The sequence below is a fragment of the Microcebus murinus genome, chromosome 12 (assembly GCF_040939455.1).
Source record: "Microcebus murinus isolate Inina chromosome 12, M.murinus_Inina_mat1.0, whole genome shotgun sequence".
Classification (NCBI taxonomy): Eukaryota; Metazoa; Chordata; class Mammalia; order Primates; family Cheirogaleidae; genus Microcebus; species Microcebus murinus.
The window spans coordinates 64,604,329-64,628,215 of record NC_134115.1 but is presented as its reverse complement, the minus strand read 5'-3'; the positions used below and the strand labels follow the sequence as shown (position 1 = coordinate 64,628,215).

At 42.3% G+C, this 23,887-nt stretch overlaps 1 protein-coding gene and 1 long non-coding RNA gene across 4 annotated transcripts; one reads left to right on the top strand and one right to left on the bottom strand.

Moving 5' to 3' along the window:
• Positions 1-1,830: 1,830 nt before the first annotated feature.
• Positions 1,831-8,134, bottom strand: LOC142874299 (uncharacterized). The gene is made up of 3 exons (XR_012922118.1): positions 8,046-8,134; positions 4,139-4,192; positions 1,831-1,885 (listed from the first exon to the last, which is right to left on the bottom strand). It is a non-coding gene; the product is annotated as an uncharacterized LOC142874299 (long non-coding RNA).
• An 85-nt stretch (positions 8,135-8,219) lies between these two features.
• On the top strand, positions 8,220-23,097 carry PGAP4 (post-GPI attachment to proteins GalNAc transferase 4). 3 transcript variants are annotated; one of them, XR_001155229.3, is made up of 3 exons: positions 8,220-8,422; positions 18,800-20,477; positions 20,962-23,097. XR_001155229.3 is itself a non-coding variant. In XM_012768952.3 (2 exons), exon 2 carries the CDS (start codon positions 18,877-18,879, stop codon positions 20,086-20,088), a length of 1,212 nt encoding a protein of 403 aa, XP_012624406.1. In that variant the 5' UTR covers positions 8,220-8,422; positions 18,800-18,876; the 3' UTR covers positions 20,089-23,097. The 3 variants fall into 3 exon arrangements, 2 of the variants coding, with proteins under 2 accessions (XP_012624406.1, XP_012624407.1); XM_012768952.3 differs by having other exon boundaries at positions 18,800-23,097; XM_012768953.2 differs by lacking the exon at positions 8,220-8,422 and adding an exon at positions 8,586-8,777 and having other exon boundaries at positions 18,800-23,097.
• The last annotated feature ends 790 nt before the right edge of the window (positions 23,098-23,887 follow it).

The following is a 23,887-nucleotide window of genomic DNA, read 5'->3' as shown; positions in this document are numbered from 1 at the left end:
AAAGGGACATTACGTCTGCAACTTATTCTCAAGTAGTCACCCCCCCCACCCTACCCCCAAATATTAATTGTAAAAGCTGGCAGAATCAAAATGGAATCACTAATGTTAAGAAGTGAAGGCCCTGACAAATAGGGCCGTGGAGGACCATAAAGAGAGAATTCTCATGCTTGTATGCGTAATAACAAAAAAGGCCCCACAAAACCCACAACCTTGCACAAAAGCCATCACCACCTTATATAAAAAAAAATACTTCTGCAGGACATCTGCTCAGCAACTTCCTGTCCAACCTCAGACTGACAATCACCCTTGTTATTGATCTTAGTAGTCACAGATAATTTCAAAATAATTATGTAATCCTCCTCATTTTTTCTTTTAAAAACCTTTGCCTTCCAATATCTCCTTGTATATGTACATGGTTTACTATGGAAGCATATTCCCCTGTTCTATTCACAAATAAACTTGTTTTAGAGAACCTCTCTCTTTGTTATTTAGGTTGACATGTAAATGATATGTATATGTAAAGATAAAGCAAACAGGGTAAATTGTTACCATTTAGAGAATTTGGGAAATCTTTACACTTTTTTTGTTTATAATTTTTCTTAAAGTCTGAAGTTAATTAAAAATAAAAAGGTACGTATGTGTTGTCATCTAGTAGATATCAGCTTCATGAGCAATGCTGTTTTGAGTCAACATCAAATAGAACCAGATCATCTAATGATTTCACCAGAAGTATGATTTCAATGAATATTTTTGTGTTTTTGGCAAGCCTTTACTAAGGACTTGTACAACCATAAGAAGGACACTGGCCGATACTTGCATTCTGCTCTTGAAATTTTATGTACTGCTCCCCTCCCTGTCTGCTCTGCCCCCACTAGCATGGCAAGATGGTATAACTCTCCTCTTCTCCTTCAGACCCAGCCTTGTCAGCCTGTAAAGGTAAATTGCTTCTTACCTGCCTCTGCAAGTACAGTGAACCCAGGAGATGAAGATAGTTGTGAACATAGTATTCCTCTTCGAGAGTTTATAAAGGAGGGCTCAGAGCAACTGAACATTGTCATTACTTAAGTCTCTCCTATTTTCAACAAACAGTATCAGTAATACTTGCCACCCTTTTAGAGTCTCAAATTGTAATTCTAGCACCCTACAGATTGCTCCTTCATTGTATTTTATAGGCCATTAGGACAATCTGCTAAAAAAAAGAAGGAGGATTTCAACCACAGGCTATTTTTTTTATTGGATGAGTACCGAGTAGCTATTATTTTGTATCTAGAAAGAAATACTAGAAATATAAGATTAGGAGCCACAGGAGATGATAATGTAAATGAAGATAATTTACTGGTTTATTTACTTGCCACATGGTCTACCTGAAATTTTATTAAAGAAATTCTGCCCCGTTGTAATTATCATACTTGGTAACTTTTGCTTCCTAGTCATTGACAACTATGCAAGTTTCAGTATGTTCATACTACTTGTCATTAAATTAATTGATACACTGAAATTTTCAATGTGTTGCTGTGAAAGTTTGATATATCCATTTTCACTAGATGAAAATTCTAATTTCTTGAAACTTTTTTAATATTGTGAATGTGGGTAATCAAAAATAAATCATATATTTTGGGAAAATCTTTGAGTTTATAGAAGAATAAGGTAAGCAGACAAATAAAAAATGTCAATTATCATGGGTAGTTTTATCAGCTACTAAATATATTACTTAAGATTATAATCTGTATATACTTTTGCCTGCATGACATACAGGGTAAAACAGAAGTGGTTATAAAATACTCAACTAGTTAGAGTTCCAGCTTCCAGTGATGGTGGAGTGAATTGGTGGGTCAAACTCTTCTGCAAATGACTTTTATAGAACTTAGACAAACTATAAAAGGCACTGAAAAGCAGGTAGACATTGTAGGAGAGTTTACTTTTGATAAACTGTGACTTTTTGTGTGTGAGTGTATTCTTTAATCTCCATAGGTCTTAAAGCAGAAACCCACAGCTTTATAAGCAAGAGGTGACAGACGACACAGTTCAGTGCTGGAAAAGCACATGGAAAATTAGGGGGAAATGTTAAAAGCAAGAGGGCAGCAGGATGACTGAGACCCACAATCTGAGTATTAACTCTGACCAAATCCCTGGCTGACTGCTAAACTGCTCACCCATGGGTAACACATGAGAGAAATCAACAAAAAAGAAGAAAAAAGTCAAAAGAGAGTCTATGTTTAAAAGACAAAAATACACTGAATGAGACTTTTTTTTTTACTAAGGGTTCACAGCTCAGGCAGAAAAAAGCAGAAGCCTACTTGCTTGAAGTTTCAGAAGACAGTCTGAAACTGGAAGAGCAGCTTTAAATTTAGGGGGAAACTCCAGAAGCAAGAAAACACAGGGAAGATGAACCCAAAATATGAGTATCATTTCTGCCCAATTGCTTGGCTAATGGTTAGTCTACCCAGCAACAGAAAAGACACTTAGGGAGCAGTCTTTAAAAGCATAAGCTTGGCAGAAAAAGAAAAATCAACAGAGAGAGCAGCAGCTATATGAGACACACAATTTGAAATTTGAAATTTGAGACCAGGCAAGTCAACTGCCTACTAGAACAAAATCCCAACAGTCCTCAGAAGAAAATAACAGAATTCAGAATTACTACAACATATTATCCACAATGTCCAGCTTTCAACCAAAATTTACTACATATGCAAAGAAAAAGGAGCACAAGAAAGCTAGAGTGGTTAGTTTTATATCAGACAAAGAGACTTTAAGACAAAAATTATTACCAGAGACAAAGATATTTCATAATGACAAAATATAGCACAATCATAAATGTATACGTGCCTAATAACCCAGCAGGAAAATATATGAAACAAAAACTTATACAACTGAAATGAGTAATAGACAAATTCACAATTGTCTGTTGATTTTAACAGATTTTTTTTTCCATAATTGACAGAAAAATTGTAAAAAATCAGTATGGAAGAAGAAGATGTAAATGATACTATCTCCTGCAACACTTAGCTGATGACTAAAGAACACTACACACAACAATTCCGGAATGCACTATCTTTTCAAGTTCACATGGAACCGTCCCCAAGATAGGATAACTTCTAGACCATAAAAAAAAAAAAAATCTTAACAGATTTTAAAAGAATGAAATCTTAAAGTACATATTTTTTATTTTTAAAAGAATTAAATTAGAAATCTATACAAATAAGATATCTAGAGAAATTCTAAATATTTGAAAATTTAAGAATGCAAGTCTGAATAACATATAAGTTAAAAGAAGAAATTAGAAAAAAATGAAAATATTTTTATCAGAATCAGGTAAACAATATGACCTGTCTTGTAGATATTAATCAAATTCTTTTTTAGCTATCTCAGTGCTTGTTTAATGGGCACCTGTACAAAGTGGCCATGTCAGTAAGGACACAGGTTCTGGATGGTTTCAGTAATAGTGCTTATCTTTTTAAGGCTGATTTTGTTACTTTCCATGTGAAGTGCCCAACCTGACCAAACTCTAATATAGCAATGGCCAAACTCTAATTCCCTGATAGGGCATTATTTCCTAGGGGTACCGACCAGCTACTTGGTGGCAGGTTGATTATATTGCACGTCTAATATCATGGAGGGATATTAGATTTGTCCTCTTAGGATTTGTCCTCTTAGGATAGACAGTTATTCCAGGTATGAATTTTCCTAGCCCACAGCACTTCTGCCAATACTACTATTTGTGGATTTACAGAATGTTCCCTTGCCTTGCTCTACCACATATTACCTTTGCTCAGGGGACCCATTTTACAGCAAAAGAAGTATGATGATTGACTTATAACTTTGGAATTTAGTACTCTTACCACAGGCCCCATCACACCAAAGGAGCTGGTATTATTAAATGGTGTAATGGTCTGCTGAGGGCTCAGTTATGACAACAGCTGTGAGACAACACCATCAGGAGTTGAGATGCTGTCCTATAAATCAGCGGTCCCCAACCTTTTGGGCAGCAGGGATTGGTTTCATGGAAGACAATTTTTTCCACAGATCAGTTGGGGGTGGGGATTGGCTTGGGGATGATTCAAGCATATTACATTAATTGTGCACTTTATTCCTATTATTATTACATTGTAATATATAATGAAATAATTATACAACTCACCCTAATGCAAATCAGTGGGATCCCTGAGCTTGTTTTCTTGCAACTAGACAGTCCCTAAAAAGGGTAATGGGAGACAGTGACTGATCTGACAGGAGGTGGAGCTCAGGCAGTGATGTGAGTGATAGGGAGCGGCTGTAAATACAGATGAAGCTTAACCTGCACACTTGCTGCTCACCTGCTGTGTACCCGGTTCCTAACAGGCCATGGACTGGGGGGTGGGGACTGCACCTATAAATTGCAATATATTCCTTAAACCAGTAGCTAATATGTGGTATAATCTGCCTATAGCCATGAATACAGGGATCCAAGAAACAAGGAGATATTCTTCTGTTTATTACACCTAATAATTTACTTAAAAGATTTAGAGGCTCTCATACACAAAGGGGAAATACTTCCACTAAGGAATTAGCCTGTTGAATTAAAAACTGAGACAGGCAAAAAAAAGTAGCCATTGAAGCACTGGGTAACTGATTATGATAATCGGAAATCAGGTCCAGGGGGACTGTATCTGGAACCTAGGAATTCATTGACAAGTCCATATGAGTACTCACATGTCCAACAGTCCTGATCAGTGGAAAACTAAACAACTCAATAAAGAGAGGGACACTGAGAACTCAAATCGTATAGAATCAAAGGTTTGATCACATTGTTAAGAGTCTCACATAGCGAAGTGCTGACAGAGAGAAAGAGGAACACACAATAGGTAGTAGAAGAAGGAAGCTGTGATTCTTAACTTAAATGTAATTACCAACCATAGTTTTATATCAGTTGTTTATCCCCACCCCTACTCCTTTCCCCCTGACCTTACAGGAAGAATAGTAATAATGATTAACATTTTATATTTCAGAAAGGGAGTATATCCAATTTCAATTACCCTATTATGATAAAATAGCTAATGGAACTTTTTGTGGGTCCCAGATAATATGTTCAATTTTTATATGAACAAAGGACAAGAGAAGATACTCAGAGGCAGAAGGGGTAGACTTTACTGAATATTTCCCAATTGCACCTCCTGATTGTCCAACCTGTTCTGTGTCCTGGGAATTTGATCTACATGGATTGTATCATGGGCTCCCTTGCCCCTCTGGTTTCTGGGTGGGTTCAGCCAACGGAAGACAGTAGCAGGAGATAAGATGGAAGGAAGAGAGTAAAGTTGGGCTATTTATTCCCCTAGCTCTTTTCCTGATGGGTCACCATAGGTCACTGACTCATTCTATTAAAGGTAATAGGATGTCCCTCTCTTTACAATTATTCTTTTGTGGTTCTAATAACTGTTTCCCTACTTTGCCCTTCAGGACTAGGATTAGTAATGGTTCCCTGCTGTTCCAAGCCCTGAGGTGCTGTACTATGCTTTGCTGGTTTTCCTTAATCCCAAACACACCTTTAGAAATAGATTTTTTAATTAAATTTTCCTCAATTTTTCTGTTGTAGGGTGTTATTTCTGGCCAAAGCCTGACTAATTAAATAGCCTACTTGCATGAATGTTAATATGTTTATTATAATAATTATAATAGGACTTACTGCTAGTCTCTAACCTCTGAAACTATATTTTTCTTCCTGTTTTTTTCTTATTTTTATTTTGCTTTGAGAGGCAGTATGGCATATCAAAAGAATGGGCTCTGGAGCCAGACTTCATGGGTTTGAATTTTGGCTCTGCCTCTTTCTAGTAGTTTCACTTTGGGTAAGTTCCTTAGCTAACCTATTTCATGGGGTGGTTGTAGTGATTAAGAATTGATATGCTGAAAACACTTAGGACAATATTATCCATAGGAAGTGCCAGGTGTTTGATTTTATTATTCAAAATATTTATCAATACATGATATATTATGCATTTATTTGTTAGTTTTATTACCTATTATCCATTCAAATGTAACCCCCCTAAGGGCAGAGACTTTGTTTTGTTCACAGCTGAAACTCTAGTGTCTAGAAAAGTACTGTCCAATAGAACTTTCTGTGATGATGGATATGTTCTATATCTGTACCATGTAATACAGTAGTCAGTAACCCCATGCAGGTATTGAGCATTTGAAATGCAGCTGACATTACCAAAGGACTGATTTTTAAATTTTACTTAATTTTAATTAATTTAAATTTAAATTTAAACAGCTACATGTGGCTAGTGGCCACTAGACTGGACAGCACAGACATTGTGGCACATCATAATAGGTACTCAATGAATTTTTGTTCAACAAATGAATAATTATCCACCATTATTGAATGCTAGACATTTTGCCAGGCATGGTGCTAAGCATTTTATATATATTATGTCATGTAAACCTCTCAAGCAAACTATAAGGGAAATAGCACTATTCCAAATATATAGATGAGAACATTGAGGCAGAAAGGGTTTAATCTGTCATAGCCAGTAAACAGATTAGAACTCAGCACTTGGCCAATGACAGTGACCTGAATTGGACTCAGGTTTGTCACAGTCCTTTGCTTTCAGAGTATCAAACTGCTAGTTCTTCTTCCAGGACATAGGAATACCTTCCCAACCTCCCTTTCTGTGCCACGGCCAGCTCTCACGCCATCCAGCCTTACATGTATATTTTTTCCAACACTCCTAATGGATCCTTGAGTGTAGGATCCACATCTTATTCTCATCTATAGTGTTGGCACTCCATCAGAACAATTCTTCAATAAATGTTGGTTGAAAGAATAGAGGATGAATGGATGCTCAGGTAGATGGATGTAAGGTTCTAAAGGAACTTAGTATCTAGGGTGGATGCCTTTTTCCACCTCCATCCATTTGCACACAGATGCTCCAAATAAACAGCATTTTGCTACAAAAAAATAAAAATAAATAAAGAAACTTAGTATCTAGTATCAACTATACTAACATACACAAGAAGAAATCATATGAGCATTTACTGGCTTTAATGGTTTACCTTTTGACCCTGAACAGATCTTTTAGAGCAGGTGTTGGCAAACCAGATAGTAAATATCTTAGGCTTTGTGGGTCTTAAGGTCTGTCACACCCATCCAACTCAACTGTTCTTGCATGATAGCAGCCATAGACAACATGTAAATGATCGTTACAATAAAACTTTGTGATCATCAAAATTTGAATACAATTTTCACATGTCTCGAAATATTCTTCTTAAATTTTTTAATCATTTAATATTGTAAAAAACATTCTTAGATTGCAGGATAGGCTGTACAAAACCAGGCAGCAAGCTGTAATTGTTAACTTGCAGCCTAGACAGGCAGTCTGACCCAGAATTGGAAGCAATAAAAAAGCGATAAAACAGTGGTGTGGCAAAAATCCTGGGAAGAAAGGAACAGTCGGGGTGGAATGTAGGTAGCTGTTATTTTAGGGTTTTTTTGTTTTTTTTTTTTGAGACAGAGTCTCACTTTGTTGTCCAGGCTAGAGTGAGTGCCATGGCACCAGCCTAGCTCACAGCAACCTCAAACTCCTGGGCTCAAGCAATCCTCCTGCCTCAGCCTCCCGAGTAGCTGGGACTACAGGCACGCACCATCGTGCCTGGCTAATTTTTTCTATATATATTTTTAGTTGTCCAATTAATTTCTTTCTATTTTTAGTAGAGACAGGGTCTCAAACTCCTTGAGCTCAAACGATCCGCCCGCCTTGGCCTCTCAGAGTGCTAGAATCACAGGCGTGAGCCACCCCGGCCGGCCTTTACTTTTCCTTTGACCCGCACATTTTCCTCCCCTGGATTTTTCCATGTTTTTCCTGTTTTGCTCTTCGGGGATTGTTGTCACTTAAGGTGCATATTTTTTCATACCTCCCGTGTTGTCTCTCTTAAGACCATCTGAGTTTAAATAGAAGGTTTTTGGAAGACTGAAAAAACACTCGGGACCCAAAGGAACAGCTTTCTCATAAAGCGCTTACACGCATCGAGAGAGAGAACGTCTCATCGGTGTGAATAAATCTCTCTGCGCCCACCTGATGAAACACCCTGCTTTTACGTCCGTCACAAAAGAAGCAGGCTTCCTGTTTGCACGACTTGGGGGTGACCACTGCTTTTCCCTCGCTGCCCATCAGTCGGCGCCTTTTGCCGTCCTTTTTTCCCAAGCCAGCTTTGGGGGCCGCGGTCGCTCGGCAGCCGCAGGTCACATGGCCTGCCTGCGCGAGGGGAGCCCTGCGCCCGGGCTGCGCGGCGGGAGGAGGTGAGGCTTCGGCGCGCGCCCCAACCGCGCTGCGCCCGCCCCTCCCGGCCCGGGTGATGGCGCCTCCGCCGGGATCTGCCAGCATGCCAGCCTGGGCGACACCAGAGGCGGCCCCTGCCGCGCGCCAGTGACAGAGCTGACCTCTCCCACCGGGTAGGTTTCCGCTGCGCACGATCCGCCCAGCCCTTCTGGCACGGTGGTCAGAGAGCCCTGGAGAGACACCAGAGCGAGGGGATGAGGATTAGGGGTGGCCGCAGCTGGCACGGGGAGAGCAGCTGCGGGGGCGGAGGGAGGGACGTTGCAGAGGGCCTGTCCCCGGGCCGTGCGCCCTGGCCGGGCGGGCTTCGCTGCGGCCGGCCGCTTCCTGCCGGAGGACTGCGAAGACCCCGGAGGGCGTGGGCGCGGGGATGAATGAGTGTCGTGGCAGGGGCGCCTCCCCACCTCTTGCCCGCGCCCGCTGCGCCGCCGGGCCGACGGAAGGACGCGAGCCCGGCGCGTGAGAGCCTGGGTAAGACCCTCGCCGCGCCGAGCGGGGCCCGAGCGCCTAAGGGCCCATCGCCTAGGCCGCACGCGAGCCGCGGACCCTCGCCGCGCGTCCACACCTTGGGCCAAACCGCGCGCCGAGAGCGCGGCTGCAGCCTTGGGTTTCTGCGGGCGACCTCGCAGTCTGGGGGTCCGGGGAGGGCGACCGGGCAAAGGAAGGTGACCCTCTCAGCACCTGGAAAGACCAGCCAGCCGAAGGGAAGCAGCGCAGCAATGGAGACGGTCAGCCTCCGAGTACAGGTGGGGAAACTGAGGCTCGAGCGCGGCAGGGACTGCCCAAGGTCAGCAGCAGATACTAGATCCAGGGCTCTGGTCTTTCCGCCACCTTTCGGTTTTCACGAGGGGTAGGATTAGGTCCACCTGGGCGTGTCTCGCCCTCCTTCTGGCCCTTGGGCTCAGGCCTCGCTAGTGCCGCACTGCGCCCATGGTGTCTTGAGGTGTGAGCTCTTGCAGGGTCATTGTGACCGGCATCTCCTGATCAGCCCACGCTCTCTCAGGGGGACCGCAGGGCGGCTCCTATGATGATCTCACTATGCAGACCATTAGCAAAAACCGGCGGGTGCGTGTGCACGTGTGTGTGTGTGTGTGTGTGTGTGTGTGTGTGTGTGTATTTCCCCCAGGAAAACTAATCCTCGTAAGGGGAAATAGCTTTTTTTAGGGGCTCCTATGATGATCTCACTATGCAGACCATTAGCAAAAACCGGCGGGTGCGTGTGCACGTGTGTGTGTATGTGTGTGTGTGTGTGTGTGTGTGTGTATTTCCCCCAGGAAAACTAATCCTCGTAAGGGGAAATAGCTTTTTTTAGGGGTGCATTTCTAGAATGCACTGCACCAGGTGCATTTATGAGGTGAGAAGAGAAAAAGCTGTGTGTCCAACACCTGAGCAGAATTATTCGAATTTGTTAAAGATAAGCTTATTACAAAACATTCAGGAAACAGAAAAATGTAAAGGAGAAAATAAAGATGACTTAGAACTTCAACTTCTAGATGGTTGAGATTGTCTAAATGTCTTAAAATGTTCTCTACATAAACACATTTTAAGTTTTAAATCAATAACACGGACAGAAAATGGTATCTTGTCTTAATTTGCATCTTTGATTACCTGTAGGAATTAACACCTTTTCCTTTGTGTATTATTAGCCTTTTGCATTTATGTGGGTGAGTTGACTGTTAATTCTTTTGCCCATATTTCATTTGGAGTATCTTTCTCTTCCTGCTTTTTAAGCACTTTTAAGTATTATACATTAAAGTAGCAATTCTCTGTCAAATGTCACACCAAAGTGAGCATTTCTTGGCAATTTTTACTAGTTCTAATTCCAAATGATCTTTAAAATACTTGGGTCAATTTTTTATTGTGATGGTGGTTATACCAGTGTATAAATTTGATAAAACTCATTGAAATATACATTTAAATGATGCATTTTATTGTATGCAAACTATACCTCAATAAAGTTGATTTTTTAAAAAGCCAAGATAATTATGATGCTGGGTAATGAGAATCTGCCTAACTGGATATTAAAACCTATTTAAAGCTTTCATAATTAAAATAACATGGCGCTGGCACCACAATGCACAGATAAATAGATGCCAATATCTACAAATGGATGCAAATATGTAATCTAATTTGTCATAACTATAACAGTTTAAATCAGGAACAAAAAATGTACTTAACAGGTGCCCTATCACGTTGACCACCCCAGTGCCTGGCACAAGACTCAGTATTTGTTGAATCGAATGTTTAATAATGATTGTGAAAGCGGTATATCCTCTTTGCAGAAGTATAGAAAGCAAAACAGGAAATCTCCATCTTCTATACCCTTCAGCTCTCCTTCACCAAATTATATTCCATATTAAAAATAAAATGGTCATAATCGTTCATTTTTCTACAACTTGCATTGAAAATATTTTGCATTTTTCCTTTAGAGACTATCTTAGTCTACTTGAGCTGTTACAACAGATTAGCACAGACTAGGTGGTTTAAACAGCAGAAGCATTTATTTCTCTCAATTCTGGAAGCTGGAAGTTCAAGATCAGGATGTCAGTATGGTTGGGTTCTGGTGAGGACTCTCTTCCTGGTTTACACGGCAGACAGCAGAGACAGGAAGTGAGCTCTCTCCTGTCTTTTATTATAGAGATGTTAATCCCTTCATGGAAGCCACACTCTCATCACCTAATTACCTCCCAAAGGCCCCATGTCCAAATACCAGCACATTGGGTATTAGGATTTTGACATGAATTTTGGGGGGATACAAACATTCAGTCCATACCAAAAACCTAGCTAAGACTTCTTTTATGTTGGTATATTTAAACCTTCCTCTCTTTAACGTCTCCATAGCGTATACTTGCCTGATTATCTCAAAAATCTCCCTGTTGCTAGGCATTTTGTTTGCCGGAAGTTTGTCCCCCTTCCTCCTCTCCCCCTCCCTCCCTCCATTCCCCTCACCCTTTCTCTTTCTTTCTATTACAAACAAAATTGCAGTGAAAATTTCTTACCCATCTTTGGTAGCATATGTTGGCATTTCTACAGGGTACATTCTTAGAACTAGGATTTTTATGTTAAAGGGGATGCACATATAAAATTTTTATAGATACTGCCCTAACTTTTCCTCCAAAGATTACATCAATTTATATGCAAGTGCCTATTTGTTGAACTGTGCTACTCCCTCTTGAAATGAATTGAATTGATATTATGTTAAATATAGAGATTAATTTTAAGTCTTTCCAGCTGGGAAAACGTTATCTTTCTCTGCTTATTAATGACTTTTTAAATGTCCTTAAGTAGAATTTTATAGTATGTGTATATATTCTGCATATTTCTTAAATTTATTCCTAGGTATTTTAGTTGTTTATTGTGTTCCATTTTTTTTTTTTTTTTTTTTTTTGAGACAGAGTCTCGCTTTGTTGCCCAGGCTAGAGTGAGTGCCATGGCGTCAGCCTAGCTCACAGCAACCTCAAACTCCTGGGCTCCAGTGATCCTTCTGCCTCAGCCTCCCGGGTAGCTGGGACTACAGGCATGCGCCACCATGCCCGGCTAATTTTTTTTATATATATATCAGTTGGCCAATTAATTTCTTTCTATTTATAGTAGAGACGGGGTCTCGCTCTTGCTCAGGCTGGTTTTGAACTCCTGACCTTGAGCAATCCGCCCGCCTCGGCCTCCCAAGAGCTAGGATTACAGGCGTGAGCCACAGCGCCCGGCCATATTGTGTTCCATTTTGACTGGGATCTTTTATCCCATAATTAATTGGTTTGTGAGTATATGAAAGCATTTATTATATATGTATATAATGTGTGTATAGTATATATATGGCTTATGTGTATATGTATATATATACTTGCTATATATATTAAACATTAGTACATGGTCTATTACCAACCCTGTTCTTTCTATAAGTCTGTTCCCATTTCTAATAGCTTTTCACTTGATTTTCTTGGGTTCCAAATCTATGCAAAGGCAGAAGTATGTATTGGTTGAGGACGTGGGTCTGGAACCAGGCTGTCTGCGTTCCAAGTTTTGCCACCCCACTTGAAAGCTTTGTTAAACTTGGGTACAAGTTAATTGTGCCTTAGTTTTTTCAAGTATAAAAGGAGCTTAATATTCTCATAGGCTTTTTGTGAGGATTAATCGATGAGATGCTTAGAACAGTGCCTGGCACATAAATGCTCAGCAAGAATCTACAAATAAGTTGGTCTCCACACATTATATGATCAGGCTCTTTGCTACTCCCAATTTTATAGTTGAGGAATTGAGGTCCATAGAGGTCAAATGACTTAAAAGGGCCATTTACTTGCTCTTCTATGCATTGAGCCTCTTCTGTGCATAGAGTGTTGTGCTGAGTCTATAAGGGATACTGAAGATGAATCAGACTGAATTCAATAAAAAGGGATTTAAAAGTCCAATTGGGGTCCAAGTCAAGGGCCATAAATAAAGCCATGCAAGGCAGCAGGCATCATGGAAACAACATAGGCTTTGAAATTTTTCCTGTGTTTGAATTTCCTGCTTTCATCTTGGTAGCATCTGTTTTTTCCATCTAAATGGGATTAATTCCATTGCTATTTGAAAGTTTCTATTTTGGTCAGAAGAAATAGACGCAAGAGTCTAGCACAACACTGGGATATGTTGAGTACTGCCTTAATAAGTGGTAGCTATAAATAGATGCAGTCTAAAGTAGGAAGTGAAAAATGAAAGCCCTGGAGGAAGAGTTCACGTAAAGGGTCTCTGTACTTGCGGGTTGGAGGAAGAGATTATTTCTTGTTGGAGAGATCAGGGTTGGCTTTTGGAAGAGGTGCCTTTTGAGCTGATTCTTGATGGTTGCGTTAGCCTGTGTGAGGAGGAGAATGTGGTTAGAAAGATAGTTGGAACTGGATTGTGAAGAATCTTTGCAAAGAATTTGGACTTTATTCTATAGTCATTGAAAAATCATTGGATAATTTTACAAGAAAGAGTGCGTATTGTGACTCATGTTTCCAAGTTTCAGATGGATTCTGATCATGTAAAACATGACCATCATGTACACAGTGTTTTATGCCTGACAAAGGGCTATCATAGCCACTGTCTTTTTTCATCTTCACAAAGTCTCTATAAATGAGAAACATTTTATTTTCCTATTTTGCAGAGACAAAATTGGCTCAGAAAAATAAATGATTTCTTTATACAAATTGATTAATTAGTGAGTGTTGGAACTCAGATTTTTTGGCTTCTGTTGCTTACTCTGGAGGTCAGAAGCTCAGGTAGGGGCCGGTGGCAAGGGCCCTGGTAGCGATGAGGAGAAGGAACGAGGGAGGGCATGGCAGTGGAGGAGGCATGGCATTGGGATTGGGGAGGAGAAAAGAGAGGCATAATAATAGTGGTATTGGGAAGTGACCAGATGGAAGTAAGAAGTCCGAACTTACTGGTCTTTGGACCCAGGTGCCTGGGAAAGTGGTGGTGCCATTCACATAGGAGGGTGGATTTGAGAAGCATGGACTGTTCTTATCTCCTGACACTTAGCCTGGTCTGTGCCTCCCACACCCCATAATTCCTTTAGTTTAATTTTCAGAAGCCACACAAAAATACAACTGTCATTGTCACTCAATTTATTCATCCAGGCCCTCATTCACGTTCATTTCTCAGTGTCTTTGTCCTTTACTGTCTTCCCTGAGCCCTTCACCTGAGAGGTGATAACAGGCAGAATTCAGTTTAGAGAATGGTTGTGTTTCAAAGTCCATGTGCACGGCACAGATAAGAACGCAGTAAACATTGTTCCATAGAATTGGGGCTGTCAGGTATGGTCGTCACTAGGCCAACTCACATGCTAGTCAGTCCACAGTGTCGCTGGAGCATGGGCCTGAGCCTGTACCATCACAGGTGACTGGAATTCTGGGAAAAGGCAACCAGAGGGATAATGTAGACATAGTCCTCCTCCTCCTTTTTTCTTTCTTTCTTTCTTTTTTTTAGCAGATGCCAAATCCAAAGCATAGCCCTCCTTCTGTCTCACTGTCTCTGATGACTGAGCTGAGAGTAAAGAACTCCTTCCCCCAAACTACCAGTGAAAATCCTATGTTTTCACATGTGTTCCCCTAAGGCCAGTTGTCTTAATACCAGATCAGGAAAATGAAATAAATAATAGGTGGCATTATTTTAAAGAGCAAACAAGAGCATACTTTTGAATGTTTATATAACTCAAAGTGGCCAGATATTTGGCAAACCAGTCATCTAATCATTGAATGAAGGATCTGTTCCCAGCTCCTATAGCCCAAGCTGGGTGTGGTAGATTATATTATTATTGAAAATATTTTCTGCCCCTCCCTGGAGAGATGGATATTTCCCCAATCATTAACTTCAGACTTGACCTTGCGTCTCTTGGTACCCTCCTCTTGCAGGAAAATTACATAATTCTGCTCTCTTAAGCTCAAGAGTTATTATGTGACTTGCTCTGGTCCATGAAATGTGGGTAGAAATGATGTGTCACTTTTGAGCAGTAGCTTTGAGAGCTAGCTTGTGGTTCACTATCTTTCTTTTTTCTCTCTGCCACAAAACCAGCAATGTTTAAGAAAAAACGTAGTTCCATCTGTGTGGGTCCTAGAGAACAGACGACATGGAGCAGAGGCACAATTTACCTATAATGGACAAGTAACATGAGCAAGAATCAAACCTTAGTTCTTATAAACCACAAGATTTTAGAAGCCTGTCCTGACTCATACAGTGTATAATGATGAGGGCGTGGGACTAAGTCGAATGCCCTGCGAGCATTCTAGAAATTTTCCGTACTGTCTGAACAGATTGCTGGATGCTTTCTATTGTCTTGAGTATTTAGAAATTGGCTTGTTGCCAATTCAGTCCTTTTTGTTGAATCTTCACTTTCCTTCTCCCCTGTTCTGTGGGAGGAATAATTTTCCCTGCCCTATGGCTTTGGCCAAAGACTGGTGAGTGCACTCGATTTGTGGCACACCTAAATAAGAATGTAAAAATACCTGTGTGTTTTGACATGGCCTCTTAAGCAATTTCTATCCAACATAAGAACACACCCAGGTGCCTGTTTGTTTTGTACCTTGATCTGCAAGGAGAGGCATGTGGAATGACCTACTTCCAACCTACATTCTGGAGCCAAGCCCAGCTGAGCCACAGCTATCCACAGATCTGGATGCAAGAAATGCGTGTTATTATTGTAAGTTATGAAGATTTGGGACTCTTCCTCACCCCAGTAAGAGGTGATCGATGTAGGCAGGGTCCTGTGTCCTCTGAACTGATCATCAGTAGAACAGCAATCTCATAGCCGTATTTTTAAAGAAAGAGGCTTTGTGAGATATTGATGATTTTATTGCCCCTAGGAAGGAAAATGACCTGGGAGTAAAGGCCCTTGTTGTGTCAATTCCAGGTACTTCCATTTCTTTCCCACCTGCCATAGCATACTAAGTGACGGCAATTATTATGTGCCTGGCATTTTCCAAGCTGCCTGCCTTATCGTGTTGACTCTATTTGGTTCTCTTCTGTAGGTGGGTCCATCTCCCTTGCTTGGGGAATAGGAAGGGCACAGAGAATAGTGTGAGCAGGAAGCCACTTTAATGCCTCCTTTCCCAAGACCAATGCACCAGGAGTGTGAGCTCAGCCCAATTCCAGTACTTGGCTTCCAGTAGCAGTGATGTGGAGCTGGCGAGGCCACGTGGATGTGCAGTCACATGACTTACTGACTCCATTGACTTGAGCAGATCAGAGGGAGATGCAAGCAGTCTGTCATACCTGGAAGTTCACAAACCAGCAAGCATAGGGTTGTATGCTATTCAAACCTCTCCTTGCCCCATTCCTTCTTTGAGTATTATCCAGATCTCTTACTAGTACTGGGATAGTCTGTCTTGCCTCCGGGGTCCCACAGTATAGCCTGCTTCTGTTAATGAAATGAAACTTATTTCTCTACTTCCTCAAATGACCATATCATTATATTAAAGTATAGATATTTGGTATTCTACACAATTGTTAGAGGGCTAGGTAGGCTAATTGCTATAATAAGTCCAAAAATCATTAGTGGCTAGACACAGTGGTCTACTGTGTTTCCCCAAAAATAAGACCTACCCCAAAAAATAAGCCCTAGCAGGATTTCTAAGCATTTGCGCAATATAAGCCTTATCCCCAAAATAAGACCTAGTGATGGGCATGGCTACGCAGCGTATCTGCACAACCCATGCATTTCGTGGCGGAGCGGTAAAGAAGACGAGCAGCCCTTCTCATCTGCCCCATGAGAGCTCTATTGCTCGACATGAGAGATTGGGGCCAATGGTTCTAAAGGATATAGAGTCACAAGAAATTCAGGATGGAATTCGGGGTTTGGAGAGTTATGATGATGTTCCAGAAGAAGACGGCTTAACTATATTTGAATAAATGTAGATTGTTGTACCATACTTAAAAAAAAAAAAACACATCCCCTGAAAATAAGCCCTAGGGTTTCTTCTCGAGGAAAAATAAATATAAGACCCTTGTCTTATTTTCATGGAAACACAGTAAGTATTGCTCACAACACAGTCTATTCTAGGCTGGGAGGGCACTGTGAGGTGGGCAGTGGGAGGGGCCTCTGTCGTTCCATGAAGTCATTCAAGGACCCAGGCTCTTGCCATCTGGTGGTGGTTTCACCCTCCTCCAGATCTACCGAGGCTCTCCATTCAGCTGGCAGATGGGGAAAGAGAAAGTTGAGACTGCACATCTCTTCTCAGCAAACTTGGCCCAGCTGTCACACCTGTCACTTTGCTCACAAGCCTATCACATAACTCCACCTAGAAGAAGGCAGGTGAGGAAAGGAGGTCTTTCTGTGTGTGCCCAAGGGGAAACATGGGTGTGAGAGCACTGGCTGCCTCTGCACCACCACAGCCTCGTACAGTGCCTGGGCAATCAATCCTTCATTATAACTCACAAGCTAGATAGTTTTCTTCCAACTGTGTGCAAACTTACGCTTCTGAGGCAAGAGGTTTGCTTTCTGTACTATAGACACCATTTAGCTTTACATTGACCTTACTAGTTTTGTACTGGCTTTATCCTTTGAATTCTGTTTTTTAGTACAAGTCTGTTTTCTGATAGAACATTAGACCTACTTACTCTTAAAATATATTTTTGAGTTTGAACATATGGATATTTTATGTCCATATCATGGACATATTTTATATTTTAATGGAATTCTTACACTGCATTATTTTACTCCCTAACACATTTAATATTCACAGTAACTCTAGGAGAAGGTATTATTACTATTTCCTTTTTAGAGTTGAGGAATACAAGATGTAGAGAGAGGTCAAGTGACTCCCCACCAAGTGAGAGGCAGGGCTGGGGTTCACACCAACGTGTGCCTGACCTCAGGCCTGTGCTCTGAGTCACCACGTCACACAGCATTCCTTTCTGGACCAGACTGGGGGCAACTGTCTCTTCTATGTCCACTTCTGGCTACCCCTTCTCTCCCTCATTGAAAGGCTACTTGTGGATCTTCCTCCAGATGTTTCCTCCCCTCCCAAAGTCTAGGGCACTAGAATTTGCTTGCATATGGGAGATAATTTCTTTCATTGGTTCCCATGATAGTTCTTTAAAAACAAAATAGGAGAACAATCAGGATTAAATTTATATGCAATTTTAAGTATGGTTGCATGAGATTAGAGAAATATGAATGGAAGATGACATTATGTAATAGAAATTCCAGGGAATCTTAAGTATTTGTTTTCTTGTTTGGGATGTGCAGAAGACAAAGTTTTTATAAATTACTATGCATAATTACTCAACAAGTATTTACTATGCACTTATGCTGGAATTTGCTTTAAATGTGTGTATTTCTTCTGTGGCAAGCCTTGCTTTTTTGTGTCTGTTTTAAGAACCAGGTCTTTGTGACTGGTGAATGGAAATAATGATCTTAACAGCCTACCTGGTGATTTTCTGGCACATTGTTAACCTAACTAAGCATCTTTGGGCATGGAGACCTGATTGGCTGCAGATCTTGTTACTCATAGAAATAATAAAAGCATTCCAGAGATCATTAGCAGATACAAGCAAAAAACAATTTACTGCAGAAAATATGTTAATATCTCTAGTATTGGCCAGGCATGGTAGCTAACATTTGTAATCCTAGCACTTTGGGAGGCCAAGGCAGGAGGATCACTTGAAACTAGGAGTTCAAGACCAGTCTGGTCAACACAGTGAGACACTGGTTCTACAAAAATTGTTTTTAAAAAATTAGCCGGGCATGGTGGCACATACCTGTAGTCCCAGCTGCTCAGGAAGCTGAGGCAGGGGAATCAGTTGAGCCCAGGAGTTTGAGACTGCAGTGAGCTGTGATCACTCCACTATACTCCAGCCTGTGTGACAAAATGAGACCCTGTCTCTAAAAAAAAAAAAAAAGGAAAATAAAACAAGAAAAAAGTCTCCAGTAGCTATTCAACCTTGAATTAGAATTTCTGGTTTGATATATGCTGAGTTCAGTCCTTGGATTTGTTTTTAAAAGTTATCTTTACCTTTCCCTACTTCCTCTCTCACTTTAGGTTGGACTTGCAATGATTCTGGCCTGAGTTCCAGGATGATTTGTTCTTGGGACCAGACGTGACGAGAAGTTGACCTCATGAGCACTTCGACCTCTCCAGCCGCCATGCTTCTCCGGAGGCTGAGACGGCTCTCCTGGGGCAGCACTGCCGTCCAACTCTTCATCCTAACGGTGGTGACGTTTGGTCTGCTGGCCCCCTTGGCCTGTCACCGGCTTCTGCACTCTTACTTCTATCTGCGCCACTGGCATCTGAACCAAATGAGCCAAGAGTTTCTGCAGCAAAGCTTGAAAGAGGGTGAGGCTGCGCTCCACTACTTTGAGGAGCTGCCCTCTGCCAATGGCTCAGTGCCCATTGTCTGGCAGGCCACGCCCCGGCCCTGGCTGGTGATCACCATCATCACTGTGGACAGGCAACCTGGCTTCCACTATGTCCTGCAGGTGGTGTCCCAGTTCCACCGGCTTCTTCAGCAGTGTGGCCCCCAGTGCGAGGGGCACCAACTCTTCCTGTGCAACGTGGAGCGGAGTGTGAGCCATTTCGATGCCAAGCTGCTCTCCAAGTATGTCCCCGTGGCCAACCGCTACGAGGGCACTGAGGATGATTACGGCGATGACCCTTCGACCAACTCGTTTGAGAAAGAGAAGCAGGACTATGTCTATTGCCTGGAGTCATCCCTGCAGACCTACAACCCAGACTATGTCCTGATGGTGGAAGATGACGCTCTCCCGGAAGAGCAGATCTTCCCAGTCTTGGAGCACCTTCTGCGGGCTCGCTTCTCTGAGCCACACCTCAGAGATGCCCTTTATCTGAAGCTCTATCACCCCGAGAGGCTCCAGCACTACATCAACCCAGAGCCCATGCGGATCCTGGAGTGGGTTGGTGTGGGCATGTTGCTGGGGCCCTTACTAACCTGGATATATATGAGGTTTGCAAGCCGCCCCGGCTTTAGCTGGCCTGTCATGCTCTTTTTCTCCCTGTACAGCATGGGTCTGGTGGAGCTGGTGGGCCGGCACTATTTCCTGGAACTGCGGCGGCTGAGTCCTTCCCTGTACAGTGTGGTCCCTGCCTCTGAGTGTTGCACCCCTGCCATGCTCTTCCCTGCCCCCGCGGCCCGCCGGACCCTCACCTACCTGTCCCAGGTGTACTGCCACAAAGGCTTTGGCAAGGACATGGCGCTGTACTCGCTGCTGAGGGCCAAGGGAGAGCGGGCCTACGTGGTAGAGCCCAACCTCGTGAAACACATTGGGCTCTTCTCCAGCCTCCGGTACAACTTTCATCCCAGTTTACTTTAAGGTGCCAAGAAAAGCCTTTCTGAAATTGGCCACTTCTTGGAGATTCAAATCTCAAGCTCTTTGTTTAGACGTGGTTGCTTGCAGATACTTCATTGTTTACTGTTGCTAGGGATATAGGCACTGGGACAGCTGAGGAACATCTGTGAATCCAGAGTCTTGGCTTTGATTGATAACTTTCTGGCAGGAGCAGCAGTTTGCCACGGATCCGGACCTCTCCCCCTCCACACAGCCACGCTGCCTCACGCAGTCTGACCCACCCATCGAGGGTGCACCAGTGAGAATTTCCAGCTGTTTTGGAGCTCTGCTTTGTGATAGAGCTTGTGACTGCCAAAAATTTGTGCACACTGCTAAGACTGTTTTAGGATTTTAAGGGTAGAATTTGGTGAAAGGTGAGAATTGATTCTTTTGAATCAATTCTTTTGAATTGATTCTTTCTCATTGGGTATGAGAATGGATGTGCGTTTAGAATATATGCCCAGTAAGGCAGGATCATGTGGATATATTCCATTTGTCTCTTTGACCTGGTGTAATAGAAACTGATGAAAGCCGTGCAGTGCCTGGCGTCTTAGAGGCAAGGTGACCTGGCTTTTCTATTACCTGGCATTTTTTTTCTGTATATCTGTAGTACACTGATAATTGATACTGTTAGTGAGAACTTGAAGACACAGCAGAATCTGGAAGAGCCTTTTGGATCATCAAAATTAGATTGCTTATGTTTACTAGTGATTTAATGTTGAATATTTCTATTGTATTCTGATTCTTTGAAAGTTGGACATTGCAGAACCATATAGAAGGGTGAGCTCTTTACTGGTAGCATATCCTTTTCCCTAACTTTGCTGGCTGACCGTTCACCCTCCTTTCTTTTTCTTCTAGGTAGCATGATGGTATAGAAGAAAAAGCATGGACTGAAGTCAGAAGACCTGAACCTTTATTTCAGATCTCTGCCATGTCCTAATGATGTGACCTTGGGCGAGTCATATAACCATTCTGGGTCTCAGTAAAATGAGAACAGTAGTACCTACCTGTTAAGGTTGCCTTAGGATTAAATGGCAGATGATATGGAAACACCTAGCAAGTGCTTGACCCATACAGGACATGTGGCAAATGTTTTTTTCTCTCTTATTTAATAAGTATATACAACTCCAGTGTATTTGGGGTCAAGGTATTAGTGAAGTTGTTTGAAGCGTGAGATAGGGCATAGGGCTGCCACCTGCGTAACAGGTGTTCCAGACCAAACGCTGCTAACATAAAGGCTGACTTTTCATTGTGACTTTGGAAGGATGTGCAGCTCAGCTTTCATCCAGCCCTACCTCCAACTGAGCCAACAATACGAATTGTTTGTTCAAACTGGAAATGATCTGAGACTCCTCCTGAGTTTTTCCAAAACTGGCATCTGAAAATTACTTTTCTCAAAAGTTACAAATAGGCCGGGCTCGGTGGCTCACACCTGGAATCCTAGCTCTCTGGGAGGCCGAGGCAGGCGGGTCGTTTGAGCTCAGGAGTTTAAGACCAGCCTGAGCAAGAGCGAGACCCTGTCTCTACTATAAAATAGAAAGAAATTAATTGGCCAATTAATATATGTAGAAAAAATTAGCCGGGCATGGCGGCGCATGCCTGTAGTCCCAGCTACTCGGGAGGCTGAGGCAGGAGGATTGCTTGAACCTAGTAGTTTGAGGTTGCTGTGAGCTAGGCTGACACCACGGCACTCACTCTAGCCTGGGCAACAAAGTGAGACTCTGTCTCAAAAAAAAGTTACAAATAAATGTCCTTTGATAATACTTATCAGACTAGTGGCCAGCAGATCCCTTTATGAGAACAGATGATTATATCAGAGTTTTCAATCAGTTGTCCAGTTTCAATGCCACAGTTTGCTTTTAAATTTCTACAGTGAGTTTCCATCTTGAGATCTATTCATGAACCCCGAGGGGGTAGGTACGGGTTGATCATCCACGCTCTACAGATGAGCAAATTGAGACCCAGAGATGTTAAACGGCTTCTCCAGGTTCACAAAGCTGAACAGCAGCAGAGCCAGGATGGGAACATAGCTCTTCTGACTTCCAGCCCCGGCACTTTTTTTCTTAACCACCTTAATTTTATAAATGTTTATGTGGTCAAAGTCTCTTTTGTAAAATCCGATTGTAACCTGCACTGAATAATGCCTCTGTAAGCTAAGATGGCAGAAGCCCATTGTCATGTTAGTCTTGGGGAACAAACGGATATAAGTATGTGTTGTGTTATGGTGAGCTGTTATGTATCCCCCAGCAATACCCAAAGTGATCAGAGCTGCTAGATGACTTATTATGATGTTCAGATTCCACTCCTTCATTCCTCCTCTCCAGTAATCTGTTCTAAGACAGAACCGCCTCCAACTCAGAACTCACTAGAGCATGTTGCATTAATGATTGGGTCTCCTTATGAAAGTGTTTTGCCCAGTGACAGGAGAGCCACTCAAAGCTAGCCAAGCCCAAGAGAGGGAATCACTGCTGGTTTGCATTTCTGCTCTTTCTAATTCAGCTGTCTACTGCATGCAGACGTCCCCTCCCCTGACTTCTCTAAGGCTGAGGCCACCCTTCCTTGTCCAGTTTCTCTACCTACACCCTAAGACATCTTCCCGCAGTGATCTTAACCAGGGCCTGCCGTCCTCGGACATTTTCTGCAGATGCAGGCTCAGTCCTGGCCTTTTATCTCCACCTACTTCTTGATCCTGTTCCATTTTGTCCCTTACTCCTAAAAGTCTCGTTTTTGTGTATTGTCCTTCCTTAGGGCAGCTGACAGCTTTACACCAAAGCTGAAGTCTCTCATTTAATCCTAAGCAAGGAGCTGGAGGAGAACTAAGATACCCTTCGCATATCACGGGACATTAGGTTACCAGGAGAGTGAGGGTCTCTAACAGTCTCTGTCACCTTTCAGAGTTTAAATTATAATCAGGCCTAAGAAACTCCCTCTTGTGACTGAGTGTATTTGCATATAGACATGTCAGTAAAAATAAAAGAACCCATTTTGCCAAGGTTTCCTGAATAGACTTTTGTCATTTTCTCTCTTTTCCATGAGTGGATTTTTCTGGCGTGGCAAATCGTGTGGGCCCTCTTCTCCCCTCCCTCCACAAAGTTGTGGAGTCATTCAAAATTATGGGCTGCTGACTGCAAGCAACCATGGCCTCAGGTCCTGGGTCACAGCAGTGCCTGGCCTTACATCTTTTTCTGGACAAAAAGAAATCTGGGCCCACCCCTACCACCCAGACCAGCTCACCTCTCAGCAATCTAAACTTAGAACAGTATGGTGATCATTCCTTCATTCTTTCCTGCCTCTTGACCTAAAAGTCCTAGAACGGGCTTCAGAGCTGCCATAGGTGGTGTTCCTGTCTGATGTCCCCATTGGCAACACCAAGAAGATGTAGCAACACCTGCAGTCTGAAAGAGAAAACCAGCCTTTCCCCCAGAGAAGCACACAGAAACACCCCCCCACACACACATTGAAAACAAAACCTTAACAACAAAGGAAAAAGTAGCCTATGTGGTGTTGTAAAACATTTCTCTTTGCACTTGCCATTCCCTCTGCCTAGAATGAATGTAAAAAAACTCTTTTTTTCTTTCTAAACACCACATCTGGAAAAAAAAAAACATACTTTTATCGGAGCCAAAATTGTACACTATAACTAATTCTCATTACCTGGACCCCTTTTCTTTGTTCCTCTTCCTAATTTTCTTCCCTAGTCCCATTTCTCTTCATCCAGTGTGCCTTTTTTTCATGGGCAGTTTTACTGTGAGTCGCTTTACTCTCTCTCTCATTTATTTATTCC